The sequence below is a fragment of the Mirounga leonina genome, unplaced genomic scaffold (genome assembly GCF_011800145.1).
Source record: "Mirounga leonina isolate KUSES-001 unplaced genomic scaffold, KU_Mleo_1.0 Mir_115, whole genome shotgun sequence".
Classification (NCBI taxonomy): Eukaryota; Metazoa; Chordata; class Mammalia; order Carnivora; family Phocidae; genus Mirounga; species Mirounga leonina.
The window spans coordinates 62,052,518-62,066,130 of NW_023270268.1; the positions used below are offsets into that span (position 1 = coordinate 62,052,518).

General features: G+C 34.9%; 1 protein-coding gene across 6 annotated transcripts in view; it reads right to left on the bottom strand.

Moving 5' to 3' along the window:
* Positions 1-13,613, bottom strand: part of PHC3 (polyhomeotic homolog 3) — a 74,132-nt gene that overhangs the window by 44,515 nt on the left and 16,004 nt on the right. For 5 of the 6 annotated variants that reach the window (XR_004677978.1, XM_034998727.1, XM_034998725.1 and 2 more), the window contains exons 5-6: positions 8,180-8,338; positions 6,065-6,163 (exon numbers count right to left, since the gene is read on the bottom strand). Coding sequence is in view for 5 of the 6 variants with exons in the window: in XM_034998727.1 (XP_034854618.1) it covers positions 6,065-6,163; positions 8,180-8,338 (258 nt within the window). In the remaining variant the exon portion in view is untranslated. The remainder of the gene's footprint in view (positions 1-6,064; positions 6,164-8,179; positions 8,339-13,613) is intronic. The other variant, XM_034998740.1, reaches the window with a different exon arrangement.

A 13,613-nucleotide genomic window follows, 5' to 3' on the forward strand; every position in this document is an offset into this window, starting at 1 on the left:
CAAACAGTAAAATCTGTTCATATTCAACCAAAAAAATCTCAACAAATTTCTAGTGGAGGCACATTACAATCTTTCAGAAAGCAAGGAAAAAACAGCATAAAATTTAACATCTGCCATAAATGATCTATAAAATGAACCAAATCATAATGATATCCAAAGGCTAATTTATAATCTGAAAAACCTGAAAACCTTCTTTCAAATAAAAAGCATATTCACAGTAAATGAGGATTTCACACAATGAACCCTAAACCTGAAGCAGTCCATTTCTATAGAATAATATATTTTTTCTTCTAATTTTGTTCTCCGGAATTCTGAAAGAAAATGCATGTGTGTGCTTATTATATATATTATATACATTATTTGTATGAATAAATTTTGGAATATGGCCATAATAGCTATGGTCATCTTGACTTACATATTTAAAATAAATTTCAAAACATGTCAACCATACTCCTAAAGTATATTAGAGTTAATTTAGCTGTTAATAGAAAGATCACATATTCAGATGTCCTTGACAGACCCTGCCTTTTGAGAAGAACCCACCCTCTTCTAGATACAGAATAGTTCTCTAATGTCCAAGTTTCATTTCATCTGAACTTTTCCTATGATCAAATTATGGAAACATTCTAACTTTGGTGGCACATGACATTTCTGCTAATTTCACACATTACATTTTTATAGTGGATTACTCAAATACTCTCACAGCTATTACCTAATTTGGTTCTAACAAATACTGTGTAAATTACTGTGTAGCATCCCTTCTTTGCAGATGAGGAAACTAAGATTTAATGTCATATTGCCAGTAGAGCTGAGTTTCTAGTTTTTAAATCTAAAGGGCTATTTTCTTCTCAATGCTAAAAGCATTCCCCAGATAGCCTTGGTAAGTAAGATTTGTTACTTTTAGTCCTGTATCTTTCTGAAAGTCAGATTTTTTGCTTATTTTTATTTTCTTGGTCATGGTGGGGAGAAGGAATGGAGCATTTAAAATAGTAAATAAGGGTAAGATATTCCAAATTTCTTATTTTTGGACAGTATGCTACAAATGAATTTTAATACTAAGGAAAAATTAACTGTTATAATACTGACTTATGTAAAAGAGCATTAAAATAAAATTGGCATCTCTTAATTACAAATTCATTGTTTTAAAAATTTCATGTAAGTTTAAAAATTAACAAAGTGGAGCACAAATTTTTTCAAAACTAACCGCCCCAAATTTGGGGAAAGTTACCACTAGAATATGCAAAGTATTAGCATCCTCTACCACTGCCAGCTTCATTCACTGCCATTTCAAAAAGCACAGCAAAGAAAAAAATTTGTAGTCAGATTATCACAGAGCCACATACCTGTACCACATCAAACTGGACCCCAAAGAGCCACTTTTATAAAATTACTTTGACTATGCTCACACTAAAGGTACTGCTAAAGACCGCTAAGATGTTTTCTCCATGAGAACCCAGAAGACAGACTCTAGAGCACTCTCTAGAGAGCATGTTAGTTGTTTTTCTAACAACTGGTTTATTTTACCTTGGAAACTGTGAATCATTTAAATGGCTGTCTTTCTCTCTTCACCATTAGCTACTTGAAAGCTAAGAACTGAATTCATGACTTATCTTTAGACAATATATAACAAAAATAGTGATTAGTGGCTTGTGATATGTGCCAGGCACTATGCTAAATACTTTGAGTATGGTCTCATTTACTCCTTTTCACAGCTCTGAGCTATTCTAGTTCACAGTGAAGAAACTGAGGCTTAAGAAATTATATCCAACATAATTTCATTTAAATGCAGTTTAAAAACAGGCAAAACTAACATAGGTCAGGATAGTGTGATCCTTGAGGGGCAGTAATGGCAGGATCAAATGGGCCATCAGGGAGGCTTCTCTGGGTCCTAGTAAGGTTCTCGCTCTTGACTGGGTGGCTTGGGATATAAGTGTATTCTGGTACAGATTATTGAACACTTAAAATATGTTCTGGATATATATTATGTTTTAATAAAAGCTTTAAAATGTCCAAAAAAAGAAAAAAGAAAAAAGAAACTGAGGCTCAGGGCACCTGGCTGGCTCAGTCGCTAGAGCATGCTGACTCTTGATCTCAGGGTCATGCATTCAAGCCCCACACTGGGTGTAGAGCTTACTTTAAAAAAAGAAAAACTGAGGCTCAGCATAGATAATAATAACAACTAACACGTAGTGAGTGCTAAGTATCAGATACTGTTCTATTTTTCAATTATTTTTTAAAGATGTATTCATTTATTTGAGAGAGAGAATCTCAAGCAGACTCCCTGCTGAGCGTGGAGCCCAACCCCTGAGATCAATCACCACCTGAGCTGAAACCAACAGTCAGATGCTTAAAATATAAAATATTTTATATTTTAAATATAAATAAATAAATATAAATAAAATATAAATAAATATAAAAATATAAATAAAAAATAAAATCTTAAAAAAAATAAAATTAATTTTAAAAAATAAAACTTATTCAACTTAATTCATTTTAATCAACTTTACTGCCACCCAAGCGCCCCTTATTTTTCAATTATTAACATAGTTAATCCTCACTACGACCCTATGAAGCATTTTATAAATATTTATTTTATGTTGTTGAAACTGAGGGGAGAGGTCAATGACATACAATGAAAAAGTGGCAGAGCATGTACTTGAACAGGAGAGTCTGGCTCTAGAGCCCAAACTTGTAACAGTATGCTACACTATGACCTTGTCCAAAATCAATCAACTGGCAAGTGACAAAGCTGGCAGTTGAAGTCAGAATTTCAACCCAAGTCTTTCAATCCCTCCCTTTGCAAAAAAAGTACTGAGTACCTATAATGTTCCAGACACTAAATACATCTATTATTCATTCTTCAACTTACCCTACAAGTATATATGACTATATGTATATATATATGATAAAAATGTTTGATAACTTGGCTAAAGTCATACAACTAATAATAGTAGTGGAAGCTGAAATCAAATCCATGGAGGACTTCATGCATGTTATTTGAAAAGGAACCTCACTCCTAACTCTATGCTACTTTTCTATTTTTATTTCTACTTTTTTTATGCATGTTTTCAATTTCTTTTATCTTGTCTTATTGTATACATCTTGTAAATCAATTAAAATCTTAGTTGGAACAAAGTCAAGAATAAAAAAAAAATAAAATTTAACATGTTCTGAAGGTTGATAATGGTCTCTCTTTATTAGGTTTTATAAAACCAAAAGAAAACAGGAAGATCATTAACAAATCACTCCACAAAGAGATATCATAAAGGTTTAGAGCTCAAAGAACCTTAAAGGTAAGAAAGGTCTTATTTTGTAAATATGGAAACTAAAGTACAAAAAAGTTAAGGAATTGTGGATGGCCAGAGAGCACATTAAGAGAAACCTGAGTTTAACTAATCACCATCTTTATATGCTGATATATGAAAATTGGCCTTTATTATTCAATAAAATAGTAAAGAGGTTCTATGAAAAGTACCAAAGAATATTACTACTCTCTCATTTTTTACCTTTTTAAAAAAAATCGAGATTAAATTAAAAATAAAAAGCCAAGGATGACTCTAAGTTATACCTATGTCTGCCATATGTAGTCTAAAACATTAGCTATGGAAAAAATACCAAAATAGTATCAAAGTAATATCCTACTCAATTGGGTTTTTAAGATTTTTTTTTTTAAGATTTATTTATTTGAGAGAGAGAGTGTGTGTGGGATAGTAGCAGAGGGAGAGGGAGAGAGAATCTCAAGCAGACTCCGTACTGAACACAGAGCCTGAAGTGGGGCTCAATTCCATGACACTGAGATCATGACCTGAGCCAAAATCAAGGGTCAGATGCTCAACTGAGTGCACCACCCAGGCGCCCCTTCTACTTGCTTTAATTTCAAATTTATTCAGGTTGCCTGGCTGGCTCAGTCAGTAGAGCGTGCAACTCTTGATCTCAGGGTTCTGAGTCTGAGCCCCACATTGGGTATAGAGATTACTTGAAAAAAAATAAAATCTTAAAAAAAAATAAAATTAATTTTAAAAAATAAAACTTATTCAACTTAATTCATTTTAATCAACTTTACTGAGGTGTAACTTACATACAATAAAATGAACCAGTTCAATGAGTTCTGATATATGTAAACACCATGTTACCACCACCTTAATGAAAATATGGAACATTTCCATCACTATAAAAGTTCACCCATGCCCATCCCCAATCTCTCCCACCTTCTGACCCAGGTACCACCAATCCAATTTTTTTCACTATAAATTAGCTATGCCTGTTCTGGAATTTCATATAAAAAGAATCACAGGAGTGGCACGTGGGTGGTACAGTCAGTTGAGTGCCCGACTCTTGGTTTCAGCTCAGGTTGTAATCTCAGGGTTGTAAGATACAGCCCCGCCTCAGGCTCCACGCTCAACGTGGAGTCTGCTTGGGATTCTCTCTCACTCTCTCTCTGCCCCTCCTACTTGTGCGCTCTCTCTCTCAAGTAAATAAATAAATCTTAAAAAAAAAAAAAAATCAGGGGCACCTGGGTGGCTCAGTTGGTTAAGCATCTGCCTTCGGTTCAGGTCATGATCCTGGAGTCCCTGGATCGAGTCCCGCATCAGGCTCCCTGATCAGCCAGGAGTCGGCTTCTCCCTCTCTCTCTGCCCCTCTGCCCTGCTCATGCTTTCTCGTTTTCTCTCTCAAATAAATAAAATCTTTATAAAAAAAAAAAAAAAATCACAGGGTAGGTACTCTCTGGTGTCTGCCTTCTTTTGCTATTATAATGTTTCTAAGATGCATCAGGAGTGTGTCCTTTTTTATTTCTTAAATTTGTTTATCCATTCACCAGTTAAAAGACATTGGTTGTTTCCAGTTTGGGGCTATTCTGAATAGAGCTCCTATGAATATTTGTTTTTACACGTCTTTATATGGATATATGTTTCCAAACCACTCAGAGTGAACAACTATAAGAAGATATGATGTTTAACTTTACAAGGAACTGACAAACTCTTTTCCAGAGTTGTTGCACCATTTTACACTCTCACCAGCAATATTATGAAATTATGGCCGCTCCAAGTTCTCACCAACATGTGGTATCGTAAGCCTCCTTCATTTCAGCCATTTTCGTGAGCGTGCAGTGATACTCACTGTGGCTTTGATTTTAATTTCTGTAAGGGTTAATGAGGTTGAACATGTTTTCCTGAGCTTATTGGCCTTTTGTATATCTTCCTTTGTGAAATGTTAAATCTTTGGCCCATTTTTAACTGAATTGCTCATGATCTTACTGAGTTGTAAGCATTATGTTGTATATTCTGGATGCAAGTCTTTTGTCAGATATATGTATTATGAATATTTTCCCTCAGTCTGTGGCTTGCCTCTTCACTTTTGTAACTGTTTTTTGAAGATTTTAATTTTGATAAATTCTGATGTGTTATTTTCTTTTATGGTTAGTGCTTTTTGTGTCCTAAGAGAACTTTGCCTAGTCTAGGGGCCATACCACCCTGAACGTGCCCAATCTCGTCAGAAAGCTTTGCCTACCCTAGAGTTGTAAAGATAATCCTTATGTTCTCCTCTAGAGGTTTTATAGTTTAGGCTTTTACCTTTAAGTCTGTATTTTACTTCTAGCTCATTTTTGTGAATGGTGTGAGGAGAAAATTAACGTTTGTTTCTTTCATAGTACCAAACAAAATAATACTCTATTCCATTTTTCAAGTTAAAGATTTCCCCAATTCATTTTTAAACTTAAAATCTATCTTGACTTCCTTTGCTTGCAAAGGAATCTACACAAAAGAATACAACTCTCATAGTAAGAACAATAAGCCTGCTTTATAATAAAACTAAACATACCATGTGATAGCAAAAACTCATTAACTTTCACTAATGTCAAATAACCTAAATATCTGTGCTTAATGGTAATATAATTTCTATATAACCAAAAAACTTTCTTGAAGTTCTCATAGTATTTCATTAAATTCCAATCCGATATGTAGGACAAAGAGCACTAAAATCATCGGTAACTTGAACATAATGTACGTTTATCTTTAACCTGAAGATCCAGACCTCAAGTACCACATTACGAAGCAGACAAGCTCACCTGAGTAGCTGCAGACTGACAGGAAGATGACGATGACGACGAGACAACAGGAATGTCAGACTGTACAGCAGCCACAGTGGTAGCGGGTGTGAAAATCAGCTGTACAGACAGAAAAACCAAAAAAATACCCTAAGACAAAAGAACGTGTCCCACACACAATGTATAGCAGGCAAGAGAGACTGAAATTTGTGACAGAAAGACAATGCAGTTTAGGATTATCTCCTAAGCAAAAGGTTTTACGTGACAAAGAAAAGTTTCTAATAGAGAACTCAAAAAAAAAAAAAAAGCATAAACATTTTGAAACAGCTCACGATTCTGATGAGTAGAAAAATAAATCAGTGCTCAAAAAAGAAAATGTATTTTGGTAATATGAAATCCTCATACCAAATTTTGCCCCAAATAAGCTATTATTATACTCAAACTTTTCCCAGTTCAAAAACTACTATGGCAGGATTCCTAAAATGGAAGTTATTTTTAATACACAACCACTCATGTATACAAATTTCAGTGAGAAACCTGAAAAGAAACACAAGTCTTTTCAGTCTTCTTTATCACAAAAGATAACTATGCCCCATACTATACTATTTCACTCAGCTACATGGGATCTATAGTACAAACCTAGGTTGCTCTTGATTTTAAAACTATTCATAAAGAAATATTCATTCCAAATGTAAATGCCACAACATGTCAAAATGCAACAACAAAACAGCCCGCAAAAAAGCTTCACATAAAATAAATAAGGAAGAAAAGACATACTCGATTTATTTACTTCAAATGTTATTTTTCAATATTGAAACAGAATGCCATTAGTTTAAAAAGGCACTACAATCCACTCAGAGATTATCCAATTTAGTAAATTATGACAGTTGTTTCACACAATGTGTAAATACTCTATTTCAAAACTGCATTAGGAGTTCCTTAGTTCCTCTAGCCATTCCTGTTTAAATTAAAATTACTGACTAAAGGATCTTTTAAATTTCAGTTCTTTATAATACTAAATTTAAGTGAATTAAACAACAAAGTATAACTTTCACAAGAAGGTAACTGCCAGAACAAACAGCTGAAAGCACTAAAAATAAAGATGTTTGTTCTATTTAGCTTGAACCATATGTAACTGCAAGTTTTATAGAGGTCAAAAGTGGTCATTTCAAATGATTCAGCCTAATTTTAAAGCATATTATTAATTACATAAGATCTCTTGTAGGGAAAAAAACCAAAAATATGGTAATGTCCACTGAATAATCTATAAATAAAAGGTGGGTCATGTCACTGTTTCCTGCCAGAAATATGATGGAAAACTTTCTTTGTAATTTTAGTGGAGAACTGGGGATCCAGATATATATTCAGTACATTGGACAAAAAAGAATACAAGTAAATATATACTACACCAAAGCTCTTGTCTAGCTATCTGTAAAAACATCAAATAAATGCCAACCAATTCCTTAAAGCAGCTCAACAGGTAAATTAGGAAATCAGTAGGTACTCAAATATAGACCAGCCAAATTAACATTCCTGTATTAACAAAAGATCAAAGTGAACATAAGAACACAAATACCTTACTAATAATTTTGAGATGGGAATAACCAAAGCTAAAAATCAACTGGTAAATTACCAGGAACTCCAATCCAGATTTAAGAAGATCCCACAGTATAAATTCTAACTTATAGTTAACCACTAACTTTTTAACATTGCTAACTATTTCATCAAATTTAAGATGCCCAAGATATACAATGATTTTACATATATATATCTCACTGCAAATATTAATTATAACTGTAAGATGTTATCAATTATAAATGCATCTCAATTTCAGAGATGTTAAGATGTGAAAAAGGTTTGAAATCCATAAAATTTGATATTCAAAAAATAGTCACTCCATGTTACAGAATCTGTTAGCTTCCCAATGTTGCTACTATTTGATACACCAAGAAGGCCTACCAATTAAAAGTAAAATTTTTCATGATATAAATGTATAAGAGCTAAGCACACACATATAAAAAATTTGTTAAACATTTCTGAAATATTAAAAATGCCTCTTATTGCATCAAATCAAGAAACATTTCGATCTCTCTCAAGTCCTTAAACACTGAAAAAATTTGGTAGCTCATATCTTACCATTTGAGCTCGGAGATACATTTGAGCTTGGCTTGCCGTTAGGGTAGGGGAGGTACTCCCTAGTAACATAGTCTGTTGGGTAATACTGCCGCTGGTAGAACTGGAAGCCTGGGAACGGCTTATTAACTGTGCAGGTGTAGGAGAAGTGGAGAGGTTGATCTAAGGAAGAAAACATATTAGGTCATAGGCTTCCATTTCTTGCTTCCATGCCAGTGAATTTCACCAAGCTGCAGTTAGGCTATCAATGGTAAGGAACCTAAAAGAGAGGGCTTCATCTTTGACAGAGCCTCTCTCACTTCTTTGGGCAATTATTTGCAAATATGCAAACAACAGTATGTACTGATTAGGAATTAGGATAATTTTTAAGGCTATCCTCAAGGTGTTTCATTCAGTAAGATTCCACTATCTTAAAATACCGTTTCCACTACCTCCCAAAAATTAGGGTTAATGTTCCACTATTTAAATATTCCACATACTAACTTAAAACATCTGAATCAAGAGTTTATACTATTTTGTCAGATTCTGTCACATTTTGAGGGGTTTCTCAAGTGAACAAAAATTAAAACACAGATAATCCATTCACATATATATAAACATACATGTAACATATAATTAGAATAACGTTCTCTCTCAAAAGCTCTCAAAGAAGAAAATACAATTGCTACTTGTCAAACAGATGGAAAAATCCTGAATTCTGGTTACAAAATTAAATTATAAGCACTACTCTAAAGTTAAAACTGCTGTTAGAAAAAAGAAAACCAGTTCAGAGTCTCTATCTCTAGGATACATGAGAACCTCATAAATGGTTCTTATCTGTGAAGGCAAACTAGCTGAGGCAGGTAGGGAAGAGGGCAAAGGGAGATAAATATACCCTTTATCTTTCCAATTTCACACCACATGCATATTATCCTTTTTTTCTTTTGTTTGTGTTTCATTTCTCTATTTAGGGTTTTTTTTTTTTCATTTTTATGTGTTATCCATTTTAAAAATAAATATTTTAATGCGTAATATAATCTGACCTCAAGTACTTTTGTGGACAAAGAATAAAATTAAGAAATAAGAATTTATAAAATAGTCTATTAGGCTTTTGATTCAAGCAACAAGGTAGACAGGACTAATACATCCATGCCCAAATACACTCACTGAAATGCCAAATCAACATGAAATACTAGAACACAACTGAACTCCTAAAAGGGGAGGGGAAAGGGAAATTCCCAGGTTGCCGAAAGGAAGAAACTCTAGCTGACAAGAACCACCAAGGCAATCTCAGGGGACACTGGTCTAGAGATAGAAGACCTGATTTTGAGCCTATTTCAGGCAAGAGCTGGAGGTAAAAACCCCTATTTTGAGCCAAGATCTTTAAAAGGGGTACTCAACATGTGAGAAGGGAAAAGGAAAAGCTCCACTCATTGGCCCTAAGAACCAGCAAGGAAGCTTGCCATCTGCCTTGCCCACAATGGAAGGAGAAAGCCTCCTATGAGAATCAAAACGCCAGGCTTGCGCCATGTGGGGGGTACAAAATCCAAATGTACCCTACCTGCAATTTCATAACCTATCCAAAACATTAGCATTTAAACCAATCCAGGACATTTGTTAAACTGAACAAGTAAGACATCTGTTAAACTGAACAAGTGCCTGGAGGAAGCTAAGTGAAGGCAATACTGGAGGACCTCTCTGTGCTGGTTTTGCATTAACTTCCTATGAGTCTATAATTATTTAAAAATTGAAGTTTTTTAAAAACTGAAAAAAACTGTATGGGGTACACAAGAGTTGGTTAACTAATTCTCTAAACTTATCTATATAAGTATTTTTAATTTTAATAAAATACATTGTACTTAAATCTATAATTCAGTGCATAAAGGCAATGAATACAATACACAGACTTATTCTGCAATATGGTTTTTACTCCTAGCACACCAGTAAAGTCACATTAGCAATAATCACCAACGCCTTCCATCCGACAAATTCAATGGACCTTTTCAGACCATTCCCTCTCAATCTTTTTTACCAGCTCTTCTTTCGGGCCCATCCCCAAAATGTTCGCCCCCAACACTTTCCTTCTTGAACTCCTAGATTAGCACATCCACACTCCCAGGGTCAAAAAACCAAACCTGATGACTCTGAATCCTTAATTATAAACTCATTCTGAGCTCCAGATCCACATACCTACAGAACATGTCTTTCTGGATATCCCTTAGCAACTCATATTCAACATGTTCAAACACCAAACTCATTATTATTCCTTCTTAAACCAGCTTCTCCTCGAATAATCAGTCACTGGCATCTCCTAAAATCCTACAAAACAGATTTTGTTTTGTAAGTCATCTTGATCCTTCCTTCTCCTTTACCACACATACAAAATCAGTCACATCTTACTGTTCATACACCTTTATTTTCTTCGTTTTCATTTTAATCACTTAGTTTGAGAGTCTGGGCCTATGGCACTTCCAGCTAGATTACTTTAACAGCTGCAAACTGACCTCCCTGCCTGAAATCTTGTTTCCTTCTACTTGCCAGATAATCTTTCCCTGACTTAATTAATTACCCATTTAAAAATCTGGATCACATTCGACCTCCCCTGACTAGCGCTCTAGCATCATCTTCTCCCACTCCTCCATACACACCTTTCACATTAGTTATATGAAGCTATTTGCAATTATCATAACGTCCAAGGTCTCTGTGGTCCGAGTAAAAATGCTCTGGACAGGTCTGAGCATCCCCCTAGCCCCATGCCCCACCCCACCTGTACCTACGTAGTGAACCACCCTCTCTCAAAAATCATCTGCTCTAATAAGCTTTTTCAGGCATCCCTACATCCCACAGAACTATCTCCCTTCCTTTTTGCTTGTTATTCATATACTTCTATCTCACCCTTCTAAACAATAATTTCTGTAAGGGTAGGGATCATGAACTATTTACATCTTCATATACCCAATATCTACAAAAGTACTTTCATTCAATATGTTTATTAAGTTAATGAATGCCACGTTATTTTAAGGCATGCTTCATAGTTTTAATGTAATATATAAGCTCACCATAAAGAGTGTGAGTGTGTATGAGAAAAAAACCCAATTTAGGATAGTCCCTAACAAAGCAGAGTAAAAATGCAGAGACAGTGTGGTGATATTCATTCAATTCTATTTTTGATGTGCTACATAACAAATTATTAGTAAGCCCCCCCAAAACTATTTTCCTACACCTCTACAAATGGACACTTTGGATAAAGCCTTGCTACAAAGATCAAATCACTTAGCAGGATAAAACTGGACCCAGGTTTTCTGGCTCATATATTTTGGCATTCAGAGTGGTTTCCTACATCCTGATAGCTTGCAAATCTGGGTCACTGCAATAATAGTGCCATGGCACTTTTTTTCAGACAGTGGAAGGAAGAGAGGATGGAAGGGAGGGAAAGAAGGAAGGAACTCTAGTCAGGATAGACCACACAGTCTTTAAACAGAAACACAATAAAAGTGTTTTTAAAAAATGACTGGCTGGTAGCTAAAATGCCTGAGAGTGCTCTTTAAGGAAGCAGAACACAAAGTACGAACAGAACACTTTTCTTTTTCTTAGAAAAGAAAAAAAGGAAGTAAGAAAACGAAATAGTAACTTCCACCTGCATTCCATTTTGTCTAAGTTGTGAGATCAAAAAACCAATTTCATGTTTATTTTTAAGTTCCATATAGCAAGTAACATTTCAGGCAGTGTCTACTCACAAATGCCCAACCCATGAATGAGTGCAATTATATCTCTGCAAGAAGTCCATCTCCACAACTGGCCTAACAAAAAAAAAAAAACAAACACTTCCCTTCCTTTCCACAACTGATACATCTCTCCTCTACTTTCTGCTTTGTTCTGCTGACCTGGACCGGAGGCCTTAATTGTTTGCATTATATTCTCTGTCTCCATCCCAACATTCCTAATTCCTTTGCACTTTAAACCCTTGGCCAATCCTGTCACTTCATACCTGAAGCCCCACTCCATAAAGGAACTTACTCCTTGAGCCCTTATTACTGGAAGCTCTCTCCCCAGTTGGAAGCACTAATTCCAAGAGTCACCAGAGAAAACCATATCTACAAAGAAAAGCCATTTAACTCACAACCACATCTTGGTGTCCCTCCAAAACGAGATTACATAGGGTTTCTGGCCCAGAGTACTCCCTAGAACCAAAGCCCATTTGAGAACCATTGCTGCCATTTGACTGATCAAAATCAATCAGGTATATCTATAGAAACATAGTACACAGACATTAAAAGGATAACGCATACCTTTATTATTCAATGACGTGAAAATATCTTTATAACCCACTGCTGAATGAAAAAAACTACAGAATAACATATACAGTACAATCCCATTTATATAATCACATAAAAATGTGTCCATGTAAAAATACATATCACATATGAAAAACACGTCGAGAGAAAAACAAATGCATTGTATATACACACAATAATGCACACTCATAAAACTGTATATGATTAAATTTGATATAGACATATAGGCATACATACACCATTCTGGAAGAATAATCACCAAAATGTAAAGGTGAATAATGTCTACTAGGGGTAAAATTTGGGATAATGTGTGTTTTCTTTTATCTTTTTTGTCTTTTCTGTGTAGGTATGAACTTTAGAATCAGAGAGGAAATGCTATTTTCCTTTTTTTTTTTAATGTTTACTTTAGTACATTGTTTTTACCACTTTAAAGCAGTGTATACATTTTCTTGCCTCATTATTCAGTGGGGATTTGTATATGAGTAATTCAAGCATCCAGAAGTATAAAATGCTATATTAAAATTTCAAATAATAATATCTACCCATGAAAGATTTCCTTTAAGAGACTATACTCCTTTACTAATAATATGAAATAAAATGTGAATCCTATTTATTATAGAAAACCATTATTTCTACTATTTGCAATACAAGCTATAAACATAACAGCAGCAATGCCTGGGTGGCTCAGTTAGTTAAGCGTCTATCTTCAGCTCAGGTCATGATCCCAGGGTCCTGGGATCAAGTCCCACATCGAGCTCCTTGCTCAGCAGGGAGCCTGCTTCTCCCTCTGCCTGCCGTTCCCCCTGCTGTGCTCTCCCTCTCCCCCTCTTTCTGACAAATAAAGTCTTAAAAAAAAAACACACACAACAGCAAAACAAGAAGCCTCATAATTTCCCATTTGCTTTCAGATTTCAATATCTTAAAAAAGTTGCAATGCTGAAACAATTAAAATACTGGAAATAAAGTGTTCAGCAACAGGGACGGTTACATAAAATAAAGTGCATCCATACCATGCAACACTATGCAACAACTTGAGTGAGATTGAGCTTTGTGTGCTAACACAGAAAGATCTCAAAACTGTTGAGTGTAAAAAACAAAATGCAGGGTGCCTAGGTGGCTCAGTTGGTTAAGCGACTGCCTTCGGCTCAGGTCATGATCCTGGA